General features: G+C 39.6%; 1 protein-coding gene across 1 annotated transcript in view; it reads left to right on the top strand.

The window, feature by feature from the left end:
* Window positions 1-2,757: 2,757 nt before the first annotated feature.
* Window positions 2,758-20,455, top strand: part of Polq (DNA polymerase theta) — an 80,030-nt gene continuing 62,332 nt past the window's right edge. The window contains exons 1-7 of the mRNA XM_021184708.2: window positions 2,758-2,979; window positions 4,062-4,241; window positions 6,267-6,397; window positions 8,392-8,548; window positions 10,688-10,796; window positions 16,387-16,606; window positions 17,984-18,131. Of these exons, the coding sequence (XP_021040367.1) occupies window positions 2,820-2,979; window positions 4,062-4,241; window positions 6,267-6,397; window positions 8,392-8,548; window positions 10,688-10,796; window positions 16,387-16,606; window positions 17,984-18,131 (1,105 nt within the window). The 5' untranslated portion in view covers window positions 2,758-2,819. The remainder of the gene's footprint in view (window positions 2,980-4,061; window positions 4,242-6,266; window positions 6,398-8,391; window positions 8,549-10,687; window positions 10,797-16,386; window positions 16,607-17,983; window positions 18,132-20,455) is intronic.

Genomic DNA, 20,455 nt, shown 5'->3' on the forward strand with positions numbered 1-20,455 from the left:
ACCTACTTAAGAATTAACTTCTGTCCCCTTCCACCCACATTTCAGATAATTTTTCTTCTGTAGCCCCTAAACACAATCCCTTAAGAATCATCTTCTGCCTTTCCTCATAGTCAAGCAGTGCATGAAAAGGCAATTAAAACATGTTAGCCAGGAATTCAGTTACTTTTCACCTATCAGTTTCCACCTTATTTTATGAGACAAGGTCTCTCATTGAGGCTATCTAGCAAGCCCCAGGAATCCTCCCATCTCCAGCTCCCTAGTGATGGGATTAAAGGTGCCTGTTGCTGTCTGGCTTATTGAGTGGGTGCTAGCGGGGAACTCAAGTCTTCTCTTTTACTGAGTTCAGACACTGATGCCTGCCAGAAAATTGACTGATCTGGTTGTTTTGATCATGTGACCACAGCTGTGGTGAGTTCACGGAGTGCAACAGCTGTGTCACGTCCAGAAGACAGCATCTCACAGCACTGCCCCCATCCTCCTTACAGTCTTTAGGCCCCTCTTCCCAAGTGTTCTCTGAGCCTTGGAAGGGTTTATATCGATGCCCCTCTTAGGGCTGAACATTCAACAGTCATCTGTCCCAGAGCTCTGACCAATTATGAGTCTCTGCATTAGCTACAGAAAGATGTTTCTCTGCCAAAGTTGAGAATAAGATTAGTCTATGGGTCTAAGGATACATTTTTGATGGTAATGTAACATGCCCACTTAGCAATTCAACACCAGTCGATTGCTTACTGGGGCCTACAACCTTCCGAAGTGTGGATTTATGGCCAGGCATATGGTAGTGATATTTTTGAGAAGTAGTTTTGGGTTTAGTTTTGAAGACTTAAAAATACTGGGAATAAATATTGAAGATTTGAATGCGTAGTTTAGGCTTGTGGCAGGACACAGACCATCCCTTTCAATGCTTCCCCAGTGGTCTTCCTTATCTCCTCATGGTTCACATAATAAAGTAAGTTAGTATTCGATGGGCTCATCGTAAGAGACTTCTCTGGCTTATTCTTTCTTCATTACAGTCTTGAATTGTTATTAGGGCTTGTTAAAATATGTAATGTAATTTTCTCTGAACAGAACTTATGTGGCAGCCCTGGTCTCAGTATTCTGTATACTCATCCACAGATAATAGACTCTCTTCTCATATGATGTGGAAATACTGAAGTGAGGGGTTATGCAAGTTGCCCAAGATAGCACAGTTATTACATTTCTAAACCCAGACCCAGACTGTGTAGGTCTACAGCTGGACTTTTAGTTTCCACTGAAACTACAAGTCAGGATTTCTTTGATAGTCCTCTCTTTCTAGGAATTTCTCCCTGAGCAGTAGTCACAATTTAAATTAATAATTAATTTAGTCAATGTTTGTACCAGTATCTTTCAGAGTAGGAACCGTTCCACCCTGCATCACTGATCCTGAGTCTAGTATACTGTTGATGCCCAGTAATTTCCTAATGAATAAATGCATAAAGGAATGAAGCGTTTCTTTCATGGAGTAATGCCTCCCTCTGGTGGGATTTTAGAATATTGTTTAACCACTTCCTAAATTCACTCGCCATATTCTTCCCCCAAACCAATGGCCATAATTTCTTCAGGATAGGCTTGTCACCCACTAGTTGGCTTGGTGAGATGAACTGTGGAACTAGGCAATTACCAGGCACCAGTTTATGTCCAGAAGTTGGTCAAAGCACATCTATTACTAACTTCCTTGTTCAGAATGACTCCTTATGTGCTTGCAGAGCCTCCTCTCTCAACACCGAAGGGATCTATCCAGAATCTCCAGTTCTGATCATACAATCCTCAGGATATAACCACAGAAATAATCCCTTACCTATCAACTGCCAACACAGAAGTGCATTTCTCAACTCAGAGGGAATAAGAGAGTTTATTCTGGAACAAATATGAGTTACTATGGCCCCAGGGACAAATTTAAATTGTTCTATATACTGTTTTGTGGTAGCAGTTTTACGGAGTTTTTATATTTCTGAGAAAAGAGAGCTATAACTGAAGACGTTTAAAGATACATTGATGTTAATGGAAACATCAGGTAGGTTGGATCCAGCAAATCAAGAGAAACTTCTGCTGTAAGGCTCAGACGCATATAACATCCTTAACTTTTGGGTTGGTGGAAGCTAAGGTCTGTTCGTACATTCCCAAACGACTTACTTAATAGACACAAGAACGTGACAGAGTTGTGAGACCAAACAAGTGGCTATTTAAGGGGCCGAGATAGCCCAAAATAATTCGGCAATGAACCAGTCTACAGCCTGGAATGTTTAACCCGGGCATGGCCTCTATTCCACCCCAATCCGTTATTTTAATTCACGTATTTGACAAGAGGAAAACCGCAAAAATTACGCTCTACCAGAAACCCTACTTTTTTTTTTTTTTTTACACAATCTGAAGAAACAAAAAAGAAACAAACACAACACAATAGTAAAGAATAGATACTTTCTTAATCTATTCACATAAGGGCAGCTCATTAGCTTCCGCTTAAAACGGAATGTTTTTAGAACAATCTACGAATGCAGAGTCAGGTGTTCCGCTCCTTTTAATGTCTCCAGCACTCTATCCCCTTTTCTATCCCCAGCCTCCAGCGGAGGCCGGAAGTCAGATAACAGCGCGGGCTGTTCCGTCCCTCACCACTCTATGGTAGTCGGGTTATTCTAGCCATGAGAACTCTGTGGTTCCGGGGGCGGGCTGGGAGGCCTGAATTTGAAGATGGAGGCGGGAAGATGGTGGCGCTAGCTGTCACTAGGCTGGGGTTCTCCCGCGCGGGCGGCCTATGGGACCGTGTCGTGTCCTGAACAGTCGAGAGGAGCTTGTTTGCAATGAGTCTTCCGCGCCGGATTGGGAAAAGGCGGCGTTCATCGTCCGGCTCCGACTCGTTCTCGGGAGATGGTGATAGCTTTGTCAGCCCTCAGCTACGGTGTAGACCGGTGCTGAGTCCACCTCCGGGGCTGGGACGCGGCCGGAGGCTCACAGGGACAGGTACTCGACCCGCGGGGCCGACGCGGCCGAGGGCAGCAGGGGTTGAGGTGGGCTGCGAGAGTAGCAGGGCCATGCAATCCCGCACCGGAGCTGGATAGCCAGAGGCAGGGCTGCTATCCAGCACCCGGCCTGAGACGCCAACCCTGGGGACAGCTTCCCTCTTGGCAGCCAGCATGCACAGCTGATGGTGTTTTAGTCCACCACTGCCCCTGTAGATATGGGCGTTCTTTGGTTTTTGGGTCTTTACACCTTCCCAGAAACAAGTTCCAAGTTGGCCAGATCCTGTCACCATGTCGAGGGTTTGCTTAGGATAAATGTCCAGTGATACAACTTCATATTTATAAGTACCAAATTTCTGGGTGTGGTGTAGGATGCAGGCTCTTTGGACTCCAGAGCAAGGCTGGAAGGCACTTGTATTGTTGCCTCAGAACCTTAACCCAGTTCTTGTTTGCTTTTTTGAGATAAGGGCTTGCTCTAGGTCAGGCTGGGTGGGGGTCTCGAACTTGGACCAAGGGTGTTTATCAGTAAATGTTGGGATTATAGGCCCGCACCAGTGCATTTCATAATTCTTTGCCCTTGGTTATGCAGCTACCTCAGTACTAAATCGTAAAGAGAAACTCATCTAACAGCTTTGTAATGCTTAATCACCCATAGAGCCCCTTCTACCTCCACATCTGTACAAACTTTTTATTCAAACTTTTTATTCAGTGTGTATAGCACACTTTTTGTTTTTTTTTCGAGACAGGGTTTCTCAGTATAGCCTGGCTGTCCTGGAACTCAACTTTGTAGACCAGGCTGGCCTTGAACTCAGAAATCCACCTGCCTCTACCTCCCAAGTGCTAGGATTAAAGGCTTGTGCCACCACCGCCCGGCTATAGCACACTTTTGTTTGTGGCTCTTAAGAGTTTTCAAAATTACATCTAGTGAATAAAAAATTGCTAGCATCTTTCTGTATAGGATCAGTTTCTTAATAGGTCTCTAGAAGAGAAGATGTGTTTTAAGTTTGGTAGGAATTCAAACAGAGGTTTAACTACTAAACTTGTATGTTGGAGGTAATTAAATTGTTTTTGTTTTTCTGAAAGGAACAAACAAGCGAAGAGTTTCTGATGACCAGATAGACCAGCTGCTACTGGCAAATTGGGGACTTCCTAAAGCAGTTCTGGAGAAATACCATAGTTTTGGTGTAAGAAAGATGTTCGAATGGCAGGCAGAATGCCTTTTGCTTGGTCACGTCTTGGAAGGAAAGAATCTAGTTTATTCAGGTATTCAAATTTATGCAAACTCCTTTCACTAAAATTATCAGTGTGAACAATTCTCTTTTGGGCTGGTTACATTTTTTTAAACAGGAGGAATGTCACCATTTGCATCCTGACATCATGAAAGTTGTGTTATGTGGTAGAGGAGGGAAACAAGGACATTTGCAACGTAGGTAGGAGAAATTCTGCTTGTTTAATGAACGTATGTCTCAGTGAGTCTGTAAGAGATGCCAGCCTGCTCTTTCCTCATTTGATCGCAGTTGCTTTTAACTTTTATACTCATAACTGAGGTGACTGTGCAGGGTTGTACTTACAAAACAATATGTCCTATACTTTATAAGGTTTACATGGGTTTTCAAGAGCAACTCTGATATGAACAATTTTTAACCTATGTCTACTGAAGTGACTTAAGGATCAAATATAAGATACAGTTCCTTTGTGCCAGTTTCCTCTGAAGTTCTGAGCCATTCAGATTTTTTTATTTTTTTATTTTTTTTATAAGATTTATTAATTTATTATATGTAAGTACACTGTAGCTGTCTTCAGACACTCCAGAAGAGGGCGCCAGATCTCGTTACAGATGGTTGTGAGCCACCATGTGGTTGCTGGGAATTGAACTCTGGACCTTCGGAAGAGCAGTCGGGTGCTCTTACCCACTGAGCCATCTCACCAGCCCAGATTTTTTTTAAATAAGACTATGAAAAAGAACCACAATACCAACTAGGTACATATAAGTTCAGACTGTGGACTTAGACTGATTGAGTTTGGGAACTGTATCATTTACTGGCTTTGTAGATTTGCAAATTGGAGGGAGAGTGGAGGAGGGGGATGCTAACTGACTTGGTACTGCTGAGGATTCATTATAAAAGCTTCGAACAGTTTGGCATACACAATTCCTAAGTGTGTTTAAAGTGTGGCAATAAGCAGTAGCGTGGGCCGGCTGCTGACCTGAGGAATGGGCTAGGTATTTCAGTTTCCTAAATCACAGCTTTGGTCAGCAACTCACACAATGAAGACGTTTTTACCTTAGATATATATTGGATCTGTGGACTTTCTGTCCTTGACTCCTCACCATCTTCTTCTAGATCTGGCAATACACTTGATAACACATTTATCTTTTTCTCTAGTCTTACCCTGATCCCGACTTTCTCACTGTTTTTCTAAGAACATGTTAGTCATTTTGCATTGCTTTCAGGATAGACCCAAAAAGTCTTTAGATGGTAGGATTATGACCCTCTTTTTTTGTGTGTGGCATTTAGACATTTAAAAAATCTGTTATGTGTGTCTGTCTGTCTGTCTATCTATCTCTGTGTGTCTGTCTGTCTGTTTGTGTGTTTGTGGGGCTGTACGTACAGTGTGCACAGAGACCAGAAGAGGAGGTTAGATGCCCTGGAGCAGGAGTTACAGGCAGCTTGAGCTATCTGATTTGGTTCTGGGAATCAAGCCTATGTCGTACACTTTTGTAACTACTGTGCCATCTCTCTAGTCCTAGTCTCAAACCAACAACCACTGCTGTCTTGTTTTTCTTTTAAATCTCTTTATTCTCCCCTGAAGGACTTTGTACTCAGGCTCATACTCACTTGTGGCCACATTCTAGACTTTCCTCCAGGCCTTTGCACATAATGTTTCTGATGTTTGGCGTTCCTTTCCTCTCCCCATAGTTTTCTTTCCTTTCTGTAATCTTCCTTATAGATCCTCCTAGTTTGTGTCCTAGCCTTTAACTTATCATCTTAAAGGTGTTCATGGGGCAAGGGGGCTTTTACCTATTCAGTTGGTTCTTAAAGAACATAGAATTGGTGAGGAACTCAGTAATGGTCATCATTAAAAATCCTCTCCGTTTACTCTGAGGTTATCTGGAAACCTAGTGTAGAGTCAAGGGCATTTTAGGAGTTAAGGTTTCAAACACAAGTTGAGTCTTTAATGATGCATTAGCCCTAGCTGCTGTAATACTGGGTATGGCTTACAACATTTACTAATGCAGTGTACAGATGTTACTTTTTGTTATAATTTTGTGGAATAATCATGTTTTAGCTCCTACAAGTGCTGGGAAGACTCTTGTTGCAGAGTTACTTATTCTGAAGCGGGTTTTGGAAACACAGAAGAAAGCGTTGTTTATTTTGCCCTTTGTGTCTGTGGCTAAAGAGAAGAAATACTACCTCCAGGTAACAGGTTTTGTTGTTTGAAATAGTGAAAGGTTCGTCATTGCTAGCATTGCTTTTACTCACTTGAAAGAGGTTTAAAATCAAATGGAAAATGAAGTTTCTTTTATTGTATATATATATAGCTTTAAAAACTGACTTAAAATTCTTAATAATTTAGTGGGACAGTTGGGTATTGTGGTATAGGTGTGAAATTGTATCTACTTGAAATTCTGAGGCAGGAGGATTACCTGGGCAACTTAGTGAAACCCTGTATTAAAGAGTAAAAAGAAGCTGGGCGTGGTGGTGCACACCTTTAATCCCAGCACTCGGGAGGCAGAGGCAGGTGGATTTCTGAGTTCGAGGCCAGCCTGGTCTACAAAGTGAGTTCCAGGACAGCCAGGGCTATACAGAGAAACCCTGTCTTAAAAAAAAAAAAAAAGTAAAAAGAAGCCTAAGGACATTACAGCTCAGCACTAACCAAACAAACCCCAAAGACAGAGGGAAATTTAAAAATTATTATTGTGTAAAATAAAAAGGGATAGCAAGTCAGAAGGGTAGCTTTGGAGATACTGTATAAAAATGATAAACTGTTCACAGGAAGTAAAGAATAGCATGTGACTGCAAATAAAAAATTAGCTTTTAAACTGAACAGTTGGACTAATAGATTGAAGTATGGAAAAAAGGCATGTTTAAGGAAGCCTATCACACTCCAACCGAGAGTCACTGAGAAGACTTAGGGCCTGAAGGGAAGACTCTCATGCTTGAGGGGGTGCTCTGTCTTGTCACATGAGTCATCTTTTCTGCTGAGGATAAAATACTTCACTATTTTAAAGGCATTCTCATAAACACAGTGTCCGTTAGCTAGAAAGAAAAGGTCTTGTGATTTCTGCAGTGAAGCAGTGCCCTCTTTGAATAGAAATCATTGTACAGACCGGTCAGTGGTCTGGATTTTCACACTGTGTTGCCAGGCACAACCTGCAGGGCCTCGTGGGTTTTATTTGTAAACTGAGGCTGTTAACTCTTAGTACTATAATTCAATAAACTCAAACTCTCAGAAGAAATTGATTAAATAAACATAAGTTCCATGATTTTACACATCTTTTTAATGGTTATTTCAGAGGCCAAATAGCAACCAAGCTGGTCCTTCTCAGGAACCTCCTCTCAGCTTAGACTCAAAGTAACAAAACGATGAAAGGATCCTTTTTATTGATAAGGTATGCTAGTTAAAAGTTAAATCAAAAACTTAAATATCAATCCCACTGAACTTAACTTTTTTTTTTTAAATTAGATATTTTCTTTATTTACATTTCAAATGTTATCCCCTTTCCTGGTTTCCCCTCCGAAAACCCCCTATCCCCTCCACCCTCCCCCTGCTCCCCAACACACCCACTCCTGCTTCCTGGCCCTGGCATTCCCCTACACTGGGGCATAGAGCCTTCACAGGACCAAGGGCCTCTCCTCCCATTGATGACCAACTAGGCCATCCTCTGCTACATATGCAGTTAGAGCCATGAGTCCCACCATATGTTTTCTTTGGTTAGTGGTTTAGTCCCAGGGAGCTCTGGAGGTACTGGTTAGTTCATATTGTTGTTGAAAAATTTTTCTTCCATCATATGAAAAACTAATCTTTAAGTAGGATAAGAGTATTTTCCTTGTAAATTATAAATTTGTTCCTTAAAACATTTAACTACTTTCTACTGTTGAATTAAACATGTAGAACTTCTGTGTTTTGCAATTTAAATTCTGTAATAGCTGTTAGAACTTAGATTATTAAAATATTTATTGTGACATTTCACTCTTTTTAATGGAAATATTTATGCTAAGCTCTGTTAATCTAAGCATATTCTAGTATATGATTCTACTTTTAGTATGTGGTTATACCATCTTTAAATACTTTTGTCTGTGTTATGGGGTAGAACCCAACTATAACTCATTACATTATAGGTTTTCATCAGTGTTTTTTTTTTTTTTTTTTTTTTTTTTTTTTTTTTTTTTTTTTTTTTTACTTAATTTAGAGTCTGTTTCAGGAAGTAGGACTAAAGGTCGATGGCTATATGGGCAGCACCTCACCAACAGGGCAGTTCTCCTCCTTGGACATTGCTGTTTGCACTATTGAGAGAGCCAATGGGCTGGTCAATCGCCTCATTGAGGAAAATAAGATGGATCTGTTAGGTAAGAAAGTTAGAAAATTAAACAAGGGTTTCCTGTTGATGTTTTTAATGGAAAGAAGTGAAGCTGTGATTTCTATATGACCTATATTATTGTTTATTTTCTCTCATCTGTTTTTGGAGGCGAGAATTGGCAGAGGTAATGTCAGAAACTTCATGTTTATGTGTTATGTTTTGTGTGTATGTTTTTTGTCTTTATGGTCTTGATTTTGCTACCTGCAATAACATTGACTTTCACATTTATTATTTATTTATCTACTTTTTGTATGAGTGTGCATGCAGCATGGCACATATGGGAAGGTTAGAGACAACTTGTGGGACTTGATTCTTCTTCTGGATGTGGGTTCTGAAGACTGATAAAGAATATAAAATGAAGCCACAAACAAAATCATGGTTTTAGCCAATTGTTGGAATTGTAATAATTATTTTTACTAAAGTTAGTTTGACTTAAGACAACTCTCTCTTTTCTGTTGTGTAAGATTTAGGTTAAAATGAACATTAAAATAGAAAGGAAACTAGTATGAGGGGTAAATATGTACTGCATTAGTCAGGGCTTTCAAGAATAACAGAATCTATAGAATGAATCTATACAGAAAGAATTAGACTGACGTACAGACTGTAGTACAGCTAACCCACAAGTGGCTGTCTATGAACACAAAGTCCCAAGAACACAGAAGTTGTTCAGTCTGTGACGCTGGCATCCTGAAGAAGTAGGCTCTAGTTAATGCTAGTGAAGGAATGGGCTTGCTTTTTCCTGTCCTCACATCAGCTTCCAGCAGAAGGCGTGGCTTGGATTAAAGGCGTCTTTTCCATGTTAAGCTCAGGATTATAGGCTTGTCTTTCTGCTTGAAAGATCTTCCTTCTTCAGATTAAGCAAAACCCCTCCTAAGTGTGCCCGCTATTTTCAGGTTTTCCTTCCAGATGTAGTCAAGTTGACAACCAAGAATAGCCATCACAAGTACATTTCATGCATAAATGAAAGTATTTAGTGAAATCCACTATGTTATATAATTGATATATACAAGTAGAAAAACACTATAAAAGTGAGGTATAAGGCTAATGAAAGCATTGGCCCATAATACATTTGTAATGATTTTGGAACATTTTATAAGTGCTCACTCAGATTGCTTTGACTCTTCAGGCATTATGATTATATGTTTAGCAGTAGGTAATACTAGTTGTTATATCTTTAAAAAAATCTTTTAATTCTTCTTGGCCCAATTCTGGTTTTTTTTTTTTTTTTTTTTTTTAATAGCCTTTTTTTTCTTTGGGTAGGGGGATTGTCTTACTGTGTAGTCCAGGCTGGCTTTGAACTCACAGCAGTTCTGCCTCAGCCTCCTGCATGCTGTAAGTAACTTTCAAACATAATTAGGCTATATTTCTTAGTAACTAAAATCACTAACACTGAAAACCTGAGACGGATATTTATTATCTATCCACTTCTATAAAAATACCGATTTAGAAGTGTGAGTGGTGACAGGTAGTTGTCTCTGGGATTGCTACTGGTTTTGTCAACTTACACAAACCTAGACATACCTGAAAAGAGACAATCTCAACTGAGGAAATGCTGCTATCATGTCGGCATGTGAGTAAGCCTCTAAGGGTATTTTCTTGACTGATAATTGATGTGGAAGGGCCCAGCTCAGTGTGGGCAGTGCGGTCGCTAAGCACGTAGTCCTGGGATGTATAAGAAAGTAAACTGAGCAAGCTAGGAAGTAGCATTCTTCTGTGGTCCCTGCTCCAGTTCCTGAGTTCCTGTCTGGCCTCCTTCAGTGATGGACTGTGATCTGGAAGTGTAAGCCCAATAAACCCTTTCCTCTTCAAGTTGCTTCTGGTCATGTCATTTATCACAGCAATAGAAAGAAGACTAAGATATTGGGTTTGGTTGTTTTGTTAGCCCTGAGTAAGCTAATCACTTACTTTTTGTAATTAGTATATATGGTGATAGGATTGCTTAAGATCTTTAAAACATCTTGGAAAGAATTGGCCACCATACAGAATCTGGCTTTTCCTTTATGGTGGAACTTTGCATCACCTGCAAGATCTCATTATGAGCTATTTGCTGTTAACCATGTGCTGCTAAGTCTGAGAATTCTTAGAACTGTGCAGTTTTGTAAAAGGTCAATCTGGAAAACCGTTCCAGGAATGGTGGTCGTGGATGAGCTGCACATGCTGGGGGACTCTCACCGAGGGTATCTGCTGGAGCTCTTGCTGACCAAGATTTGCTACGTCACTCGTAAATCAGCATCGCGGTAAGTACTTGAAGTGACTGGTTTCCTGATGTTTGAAAAGATGTTGATAAAGATCTATAAAAATGAAAACGTAAGATTTACAAGAATATAGTACCTTTTTTATTCGAACAAATTCATGAATAATAGTTTGTTCTTGTTCTACAAAAGTTTTCAATCTGTGGGTCTTGACCCCATTTGTGGTTAAATGACCATTCCACAGGGGTTGACTAAGGCCATCAGAAAACAGATATTTTAATATTAAGATCTATAACACTAGCAAAATTGCAGTTACAAAGTAGCACCAAAAATAATGTTATGTTTGGGGTTCACCCCAACATGCAGTATTAAAGGGCTGCAGCATTAGTGAGGTTGAGATCTGCTAACTGAAGGAAGAACTTAGTTGATGTTCCATGACTTTTGCACATTTAAACTTCTGCTGCTCAATCTTAATGCATATATTAGATATTTTATGATAGCTTAAATATTTAGTGCTTTATTTGTTATTTATACATATATCTAGTTTAAGAAGCAAAGATAATTTTGTGAAATGGCATTTTTCAGCCCCTACAGCATAGACTGTCAACTTTCTACCTTAAAAGTTATAAAAATAAGTTATAGCAGTCTCTACCTCCAGCTACTTATATTTTTAGTTTTAGATTTTATATATTAAAATTTCTCATTTTGAAAATTAATTTAAAAATTAAATTTACTGTTCGAGAAACTTGCAAATAGAATAATCATCACACACCAAAAATTAACCAGACCCAAAGTGTGTACATCTCAACGTGCGTTTGTTAGACTGCTTTCAAACATTAAGACATTTCTGACTACTCATGTAAACCACCACGAAAACCGACAGCTCATGATAGAATTAGAACTAGCAAACCTTTAGCTTTATGTTCTTTCTCGTTAACTTGCATTCAGTCCTTCCTAATCCCCTAATGGCCTTTCTTGTTCACTTTTTGTACTTGACAAACTGGAGTTATCACAGAGAAAGGAACCTCCCTTGAGGAAATGCCTCCATGAGATCCAGCTGTAAGGCCTTTTCTCAATTAGTGAGCAAGGGTGGGAGGGCCCATTGTGGATGGTGCCATCCCTGGGCTGGTAGTTTTAGGTTCTACAAGAAAGCAAGATGAGAGCCGGGCGGTGGTGGTGCACGCCTTTAATCCCAGCACTTGGGAGGCAGAGGCAGGCATATTTCTGAGTTCGAGGCCAGCTGGTCTACAGAGTGAGTTCCAGGACAGTTCCAGGACAGCCAGGGCTACACAGAGAAACCCCGTCTTGAAAAACCAAAAAACAGAAGGGGGGAAAAAAAAAGCAAGATGAGTAAGCCAGGGGAAGCAAGCCAGTAAGTAACATCCCTCCATGGCCTCTGCATCAGCTCCTGCTTCCTGACCTGCTTGAGTCCCAGTCCTGACTTCCTTTGGTGTTGAACAGCAATGTGGAAGTGTACCCTTTCCTTCCCAACTTGCTTCTTGGTCATGATGTTTTGTTTTGTGCAGGAATAGAAACCCTGACTAAGCTGGGCAGTAGTGGCACACACCTTTAATCCCAGCACTTGGGAGGCAGAGGCAGGCATATTTCTGAGTTCGAGGCCAGCTGGTCTACAGAGTGAGTTCCAGGATAGCTAGGGCAACACAGAGAATCCCTGTCTCGCAAAAACAAAAAACAAAACAAAACAACAACAGAAACCCTGACTAAGACAAATTGGTACCAGCATGGTGGGGTATTCCTGTGACAGCCTCACCAAGTTTTGGGGAGGATTGTGGAAGGACTTTTGAACTTTGGGCTAGAAGAGCCATTGGGTGTTAAGAACTCTGTGAGATGTTCTGTAGGAGCTTGGAAGATAATGTTGAGAATGTGCAGAAGATGGAGGCCTGGCTTGTGAAATTTCAGAGGGAAGATTAAAGACTAATCAGAGCTGGTGATGTTTCGATTGTGAAGATTCTGTGGTTCTGGTTAGCTGGGGTTGAAGAATCCGCTGTGATTAACAAGATACCAGAACTACTAAAGCAAAACCTTTGTATTACTGGGACTATTGATGCTGGTTAGCTGGAATTAAGAAATTAGTGATGATTAAGAAGAGACCAGCATCATTGAGGTAAAATCTTCTGGGAAGTGTTTTCTGAGAGCACAAAGAGGCTGTGTTCCGGAGATAGCCAAAGTTGTACCTCGTGCTGCGGCTGGACTTGGTAATGTGTAAGAGTCACCCAGGTGGTACTGATTTTGAAGGCATGAAGGGCTCATAAAGAGCAGCTGAAGCTTGACACTGAGAAGCCACACAATGGAAGGCCATTGGTGAAGGTGCAGCCTCAGTTGCAATTGATGGCCCAGGACTTGAAGGGGTCATGCAAGAGAGTTGAGGCTTGGCACCATTAAGAGAGCCTATGAGAGGCTATTGGTGAAGCCTAGTAGCATTGGAAGACAGCAGTGTTTTGGAGATGCCAGTACCTTGAGATGATCAACAAGAACAGCAGCAGCAGTGGATTACAGGCAGCTAGAGCCTAGAAGACAATGTCTGTGCTACAAAGGGCAGAGCTAGAGAAGTGATCCAAGCCCTTGGAGGAGCCCAGATGTTAATGAGTGGATCCCAGACATTGGACAGTTAGAGTTTGGTTTTGCTTTTTTGTGACTGTGCCCTTGAAAGATCCTGACAGAATGTAAAAGGTCACAGAAGCCCTGCAATTGCAAGATAGACGTCAGTGTTAGCAGAACTAGCTTCACTGATTTAGAAAAATAGAGGTGCATAATGCTCTGGCCACTCCTTGAACCCGTGTGTCTGCCAATGTTCTGACAGTTCCTTGAACCCATGTGTGTGCCCACTGATGAAGCCCATTGCCAGGTGTTTGTGATATTGGTTGCTGGGGAAGAGTTGGAAAATCTCCCCAGCAACCACAGCTGGGGCCAATCCGGAGTTGCTGCACCTGCACCAGACTCTTTCCTTGTACCTTTCCCATACCCATTTCTTGAGAAATCATTTTAGAATAGATATTGTTTAGATCAGGAAATCCCCTACTCCCTCCTTCTCCTTTCCCCGCTGAGGGCCTATAAAAACTGGGACCTCTTTCCTCTCGAGGTCGACTCCTCTTCCCCTGCATGGGATACGAGTTGTCCCCAGAGCTCTGGCTTTCCCCAAATAAAGCCTCGTGTGGTTTGCATCAAGCTTGGTCTCTCGTGAGTTCTTGGGGGTCCGCTATTATCCTGAGACTCGAGTGAGGGTCTCCCTTTGGAGGTCTTTCACCCTGATATTTTTCCCTCTTGAAAGAAGAAAGTATTTTAGTGGAGCCCACAGTTATATAGACTTTGAATTGTAAAAAGACTTTGAATTTTAAAAGTGATTAGATATTTTAAAGGAATTGAACTTTTAATATGTAAAAATTTGTAATTTAATTTTTCTTTAGAGCTGAATAGTATTCTTTATTTTATATGTGTGTGTACATTAAATTTTCATTATGTTTTCATCTGTTGATGGACAAGTAAGTTATTCTTCATTCTTGTGAATAAAATATCAATAAACTTGAAACTGCAAATATCCATGATAGGGTACTGAGTTCTCTGGGTGCATGCCCAGAATGAAATGGAATGGTCAAATGGTAATTCTAATTTTAATTTTTTGAGAAATATTTGAACTGGTTTTCGAAATGGCTGCTTTAATCTACACCTGTATCTCCACTAATAGAGAATCATCTCCAACATTTGTTGTGTCTCAATATTGTTGTCTGATTTGTTGATGATAGCTATTCTGAGTGGGGTGAAGTGATATCTCAAAGTAGTTTTTATTTGCATTACCCTGATGGCTAAGGAAATTGATACTTAAAAAAAGTTATTGACCATTTATCTATCTTTTATTCCTTCCTTCCTTCCCTCTTTCCTTCTCTTCCCTTCCTTCTTCCCTCCCTTCTCTCTCTCTCTCTCTCTCTCTCTCTCTCTCTCTCTCTCTCTCTCTCTCTTTTCTTTTTAAAACTGTCTATTCAGTTCATTTGCCCATGTGTTGATCGGCAGTTTTACTTCCTTGGTGTTTAATTTCTCCCATTCTTTGTAACTTTTAGATATCAGCCCCTTATCTCAGTGTAGCTGAAGACTTTCCCCCATATTGTGTGCTTTGAGAATTGTGCCCTTTGCTGTGCAGAAACTTTATTGTCATGTAGCCCATCTGTGATACTTGGGGTTAGTTTCTGTGCTGTTGTTGTCTGTTCAAAAAGCCCATGTCAGACACGCTTTTAATCCCAGGACTTGGGAGGCAGAGATAGAGAGATCTGAGTTGAGATCTGTCTCAAAAACAAAACACAAAACAAAACAAAAACCTGAAACTCTGAAACTTATAGAAGAAAACACAGAGGATACCTTTTACGATATTTGAGTAGGCAAAAAGCATTTATTTGTTTTGTTTGAGACAGAGTCTCACTATTTAGCTTTGGCTGTCCTGGAGCTTGCTATGTAGGGCAGGTTGGTCTCTAACTCACAGAGATTCACCTGCCTCTGTTCCCTGAGTGCAGGGATTAAAATTTGTTTCAGGCTTCAAATAAAGTTTTGATCCATTTTTAATAGAAATTTATACAATTCTAGTATACTGATTTCTTTCTAGGGGGAATTAAGATTTTTTCTTTTCTATTTCTTAATTGCCTGTATTCAGTTTCCTCCCACTCCCTTCCTTCCACCCCTGTACCCACTCATCACAGTCTTCCAGTTGTGCAAATAGGTTTCTAATTTTGCCTATATCATTATTCGGTGTTGCAGTGATGTATTGTTAACTCAGCTATAGCAGTTGTGATTGTTTTTACCTTTTGAAAAGCCTAGTTATCTTCTTATACTATTAAATATCTTTATTGTTTAAGGGCTTGGTTTTCTGTACACTGTGCTACGTACTTATCCCCAACAAGTACAAGGAAAACATAACTAGAAAATGCCTACAATGTTCGGAAATTAAATAACAGATTTTGGACTTTTGTGTAAACATGTGAAAAATGTTACAGCTTAAGAAAAACAACTGAGTATATCAGTGATAGGCTTAAACAGGCATTTGGAAGAGAAGTTTCAAACAGTCTGCACATGTGAAATGTCACAAAGCATCACTAATCATCAGAAATTACTTCATCAAAAAACTGTTCCTAGCCTGGCAGTGGTGGCGCACGCCTTTAATCCTAACACTCGCGAGGCAGAGGCAGGCATATTTCTGAGTTCGAGGGTAGCCTGGTCTACAGAGTGAGTTCCAAGACAGCCAGGGCTACACAGAGAAACCCTGTCTCGGAAACAAAACAAAACAAACCAAAACAAACAAACAAAATTATTCCTGTAGTCTGTCCATAATATTTATTATTAAGATGATTGACAGTACAGTCATCAGATGGTGACAAGATTGTGGAACAATAGAATACACAGGTTGTGGGAGTGCTACTTTGTTGGTACAGTCTCCATGGAAACAGTTTCATATTATTCATTAAGTTTGAAATCTGGCCAGTAATCTGTTCTTTAGTAATTTTATACCTGGGTCTGTACTCTAAAGGAATGTCTGCATTTGTATACCAAAGGTCATGACCAAGAACACTGTTAGCAGTACTATGTGTGTTTCTTCCTGCATATTTCCTAATGTGATTTTTATTTGTTTTTTCAGCCAGGCAGAATCAACCAGCACTCTATCTACTGCAGTGCAGATTGTTGGCATGAGTGCCACTCTTCCTAATTTGCAGCTTGTGGCTTCCTGGCTGAATGCTGAACTTTACCATACCGACTTTCGCCCTGTACCACTTTTGGAATCAATAAAAATAGGAAATTCCATATATGATTCTTCAATGAAGCTTGTGAGAGAATTTCAACCCCTGCTCCAAGTGAAGGTGAATTATTACTGTTATATGCCTTTGTGGTCCTACCAAGCTATTAACAGTTTTTAAATTGTATAATTAGGTTGTGTAGGAGCAGAATATATATTATGTATCTGTTAGAATCAGTACTAAGCTAATCTGTTTTACTCTAAGCAATTGATGAGGAGAGTGAGAAGGAGAATGTAATATGCTTTCCATTTAGATGACTGTATTTCCTGACCTAATATAATATAAACACTGGAAATGCACCTTCTTCTAGTCAATGAGGAGAAGGATCCCCTATGGTTTATAGTAAACACTCATGTGGAACATTGACAGTTGCCTAATGTATAACTACTGTATAATAAGTATGCGGAATGAAAAGATTATTATTTTTTAAAGATTTATTTATTTTTATTTTTGTACATTGGTGTTTTGCCTGCATGAATGTTTGTGAAGGTGCCAAATCCCATGGTATTGGAGCTATAGAGAATTGTGAGCTGCAATGTGGGTGGGTGCTGGGAATTGAACCAGGGCCTCTGGAAGAGCAGCCAGTGCTCCTAACCACTGAGCCATCTCTCTAGCCCTGAAGATTATTGTTTTAAGAGTCTTTCCTTAAAGACTCTTAAAAGGATAGACTTTCCTCTGACAGTGAAGAGAGGTACACAAAATGTCTGAGGTAGTAGTATTAGTTTAGTTGTAAAACTTCTCTGAACTTTCTATCTTTATATCTACCAAGTAGAATAAAATACTTGGTTTTGGTAAGAATTAAGTATGAGTGTGTGTGTGTGTGTGAGTGTGTGTATCACTTATAAAGTACTTGATAAGTGAAAGCTACTCCCTGATATGCCTGCACACATTGGCATTCTTTCAGCATGGAGCGGCTTCCACAGGGCATTCACACAGAATGCTCTTGACTCTATTTGGAACATATACTTCCCATTGAGATAGTGTTTCTCTATCTTCACATCTGAGCTCATTTGTTTTTTTCAGGGAAATCTCTCCTTTACGTTTTTAAATCTCTATGAAATATGAGACTGTAAATATGGCAAAGCTTTCTCCTTCAGCACATCATGCGGTGGTTTATTTCCTTCCTGTGTTTTTAGTGATACTATAAATCCCTTGCCATTCAAGTCTTTGTTTTATTCACCAATGTATCTCCAGCACCTGAGTTAATAACCACAAGTTGAATGAATAAAAACTTTTCACCTGTCAGCATTATACTTACTGTAAATTTTATTTATATTTATAAACTACATTATATTTATTGTAAAGTCTATTTTTATTATAAATGACTTATTATGCCTTTTAGTAGAAAAAATTTCTTATGAATCAAAATGTATAATTTCAACACAATGTGAGATGTTTCGGAGATATGACTGATATAGCTATTTCCTTTTCTTTTTTTAGGGAGATGAAGACCACATTGTTAGTTTATGCTATGAGACCGTTCAGGATAACCATTCAGTATTAATCTTTTGTCCATCAAAAAAATGGTGTGAGAAGGTAGCAGATATCATTGCCCGAGAGTTTTACAATCTGCACCGTCAACCTGAGGGTGAGCGACAGGTGGAAGCGAAGCCTCCATCCTTACTGTAATTGACAGTAGTGCCACCTAGTGATGTTTGTAGCAAAGCACAGTCTGTTCTGTTACTGTCACTGTGGTGACTAGGAATTCTTGATAAACCTGCCTTTGTGGTGCTAATCCTTTTCTGTCCTCTTTGTAGATAATGTGTACATATGCTTACCTCATTGTCTTCTCATTTTTAGAGGACTGAGTTTGTATATGTGTATAGGTTCATTTTGGACTCATGGGCTTTGAGAGGTTCAATCTCTGGAGCCCCTAAATTGTATGCAAAATTACACAGACAGACAGACACACACACACCCACCCACCCACACACCCACCCACCCACACACCCACCCACCCACACACCCACCCATCCACACACCCACTTTTTATTTTTTGGAGAAAGTGATGTCTTTCTTTAATGTACAGAGATAAGATTCTAAAAGGAATCATACATATATATTCATGTAGATAAAATCAGTTTTAGTGTTGTATATTTTATGTATAATATAATGCATTGTTTGACGAGTGTAGCTTGATGAATTTTAATGTCTGAATGTGTATTTCTTCATATCCATGCTATTGTAATTACCATACAGACTGTTTCTGCCAGTGTGAAATATGCTCTAGTGCTGCCAGTCTCTCAGGCGACCACTGACGTGTGTTCTTTCACTTTAGATTGCTATGCCTTCCCTAACAATTTCACGGAAGTGATGTCATAGAGTATGAGTATAGTTTTTTGTAAATAGGTTCTTTCACACAGCATGATGCTTTGTGGTACATTCGCAATATTGCATTGATGAGTTTGTTTCTTTAAATACTGAACAGTCACTTAGTATGCTGCAGTAACTATTACTAAATGTTTTTACTAGTTATATGATAAACACTGGCCTCAATATTTTCCCTAGCATGGGGTCACGTGTGGCCTTTGCTCATCCTGACATCTGGACTCTCAAAGGTGTCTCTGTCACATGCCTTCCCTCCTGTGTTGGCACTTTCTTTCATGGCTCTTATTTTATTTATTTATTTTTGTTTAATTCTGTATTATATCAGCTCTAAATATTGCTTCCTTTTTCCACCCTACTTTATTTATTTTTTCTTAAGATCACACCTAGAATATTGAAGTTGTAAGACTCTATGATTAAAGATTTAGTTTTATGAAATTTAGTTTGTATATTTAGTACTCAGTTTTCTTCTGTACCCCACTTCTCTCACGGTTACCTGCTCTTTGTGACTTAGAAATGAGTTACTGTCAAATAAATGATTTTTTCATATAAATGAGCTATTATCACTGAGACTTTTCTAACTCCTGAGGCCATTGTCTTTGCAGTGAAGCTGTAGAACTGCAAACATTGTAGTTGTAGGATATTAAGATTTTTATTACTTCTTTTGTCAGTGAGTATGGCCTCATAAGGGTAGGCAGTTAGCATTTCAGCCTTGTAGGATGTAAGCTTTGCTAAAGTTTTTACCGACTGCTATCACGGTAGCCTCCCTGCCAGGCCTGTCTTACCTGGTGCTGTCTATACCATGTTAATGTATATACTTACATTGTGCCATGACAATTTGTACTCCTTAAGGATCAGAGTTCTGTTATTTTGATTTTAGTACTGGGTTCTCAGATTGCATGTGGTCTTTTCATTTTCTCTAGAAAAATAAAGTAGCACATTTTTCATAAACTGAAGCTTAAAATTTGGAATTATCTTACTAAATTTTTAACCTTAAAATGACTTCTTTTGGGCTGAGGAGGTAGCTCATTTGGAAGCATTTGCTTTGCAAACACAAAGATAAGACAAGTTTGATCTCTAGAACCACATTAAAATCAAAAGCAAACAGCAAGCCAAGGCACAGTGGTGTGTTTGTAATCCCAGCATGGGGTGGGGGTGTCGGGGGTGGGGGGAGGTGTTGTTGGCCATCCATCCAGCTTAGCTAGTGTGGAACCTTGCCTCAAAAATTAGGTGGACGACTTCAAGTTGTTCTCTTATCTCTACATGCACATGCACACACGTTCACCTTCACACACATGAACACGTAATATGTACACACAAAAACAAAACATTTCTTTTGAAATAAATATACTGATGGGGAATATCTATATCTATGTCTACATATGTATATATATATACATATGTAGACATAGATATAGATATGCTTATTGTCTTTATCAAAATAAAACATTGCCAACTCTTTGTGGTTTCTCAGAATTTTAGGAAAACTTTACCTAAGTTAAAAACACATGAAATAGAAGATACACATTAAAATACGTTTTAAATAAAGTTCAGGAATATAAAAGTCTGGGAAATTCTTTAAGAAGG

Source organism: Mus caroli, chromosome 16, assembly GCF_900094665.2.
Source record: "Mus caroli chromosome 16, CAROLI_EIJ_v1.1, whole genome shotgun sequence".
Taxonomy (NCBI): Eukaryota; Metazoa; Chordata; class Mammalia; order Rodentia; family Muridae; genus Mus; species Mus caroli.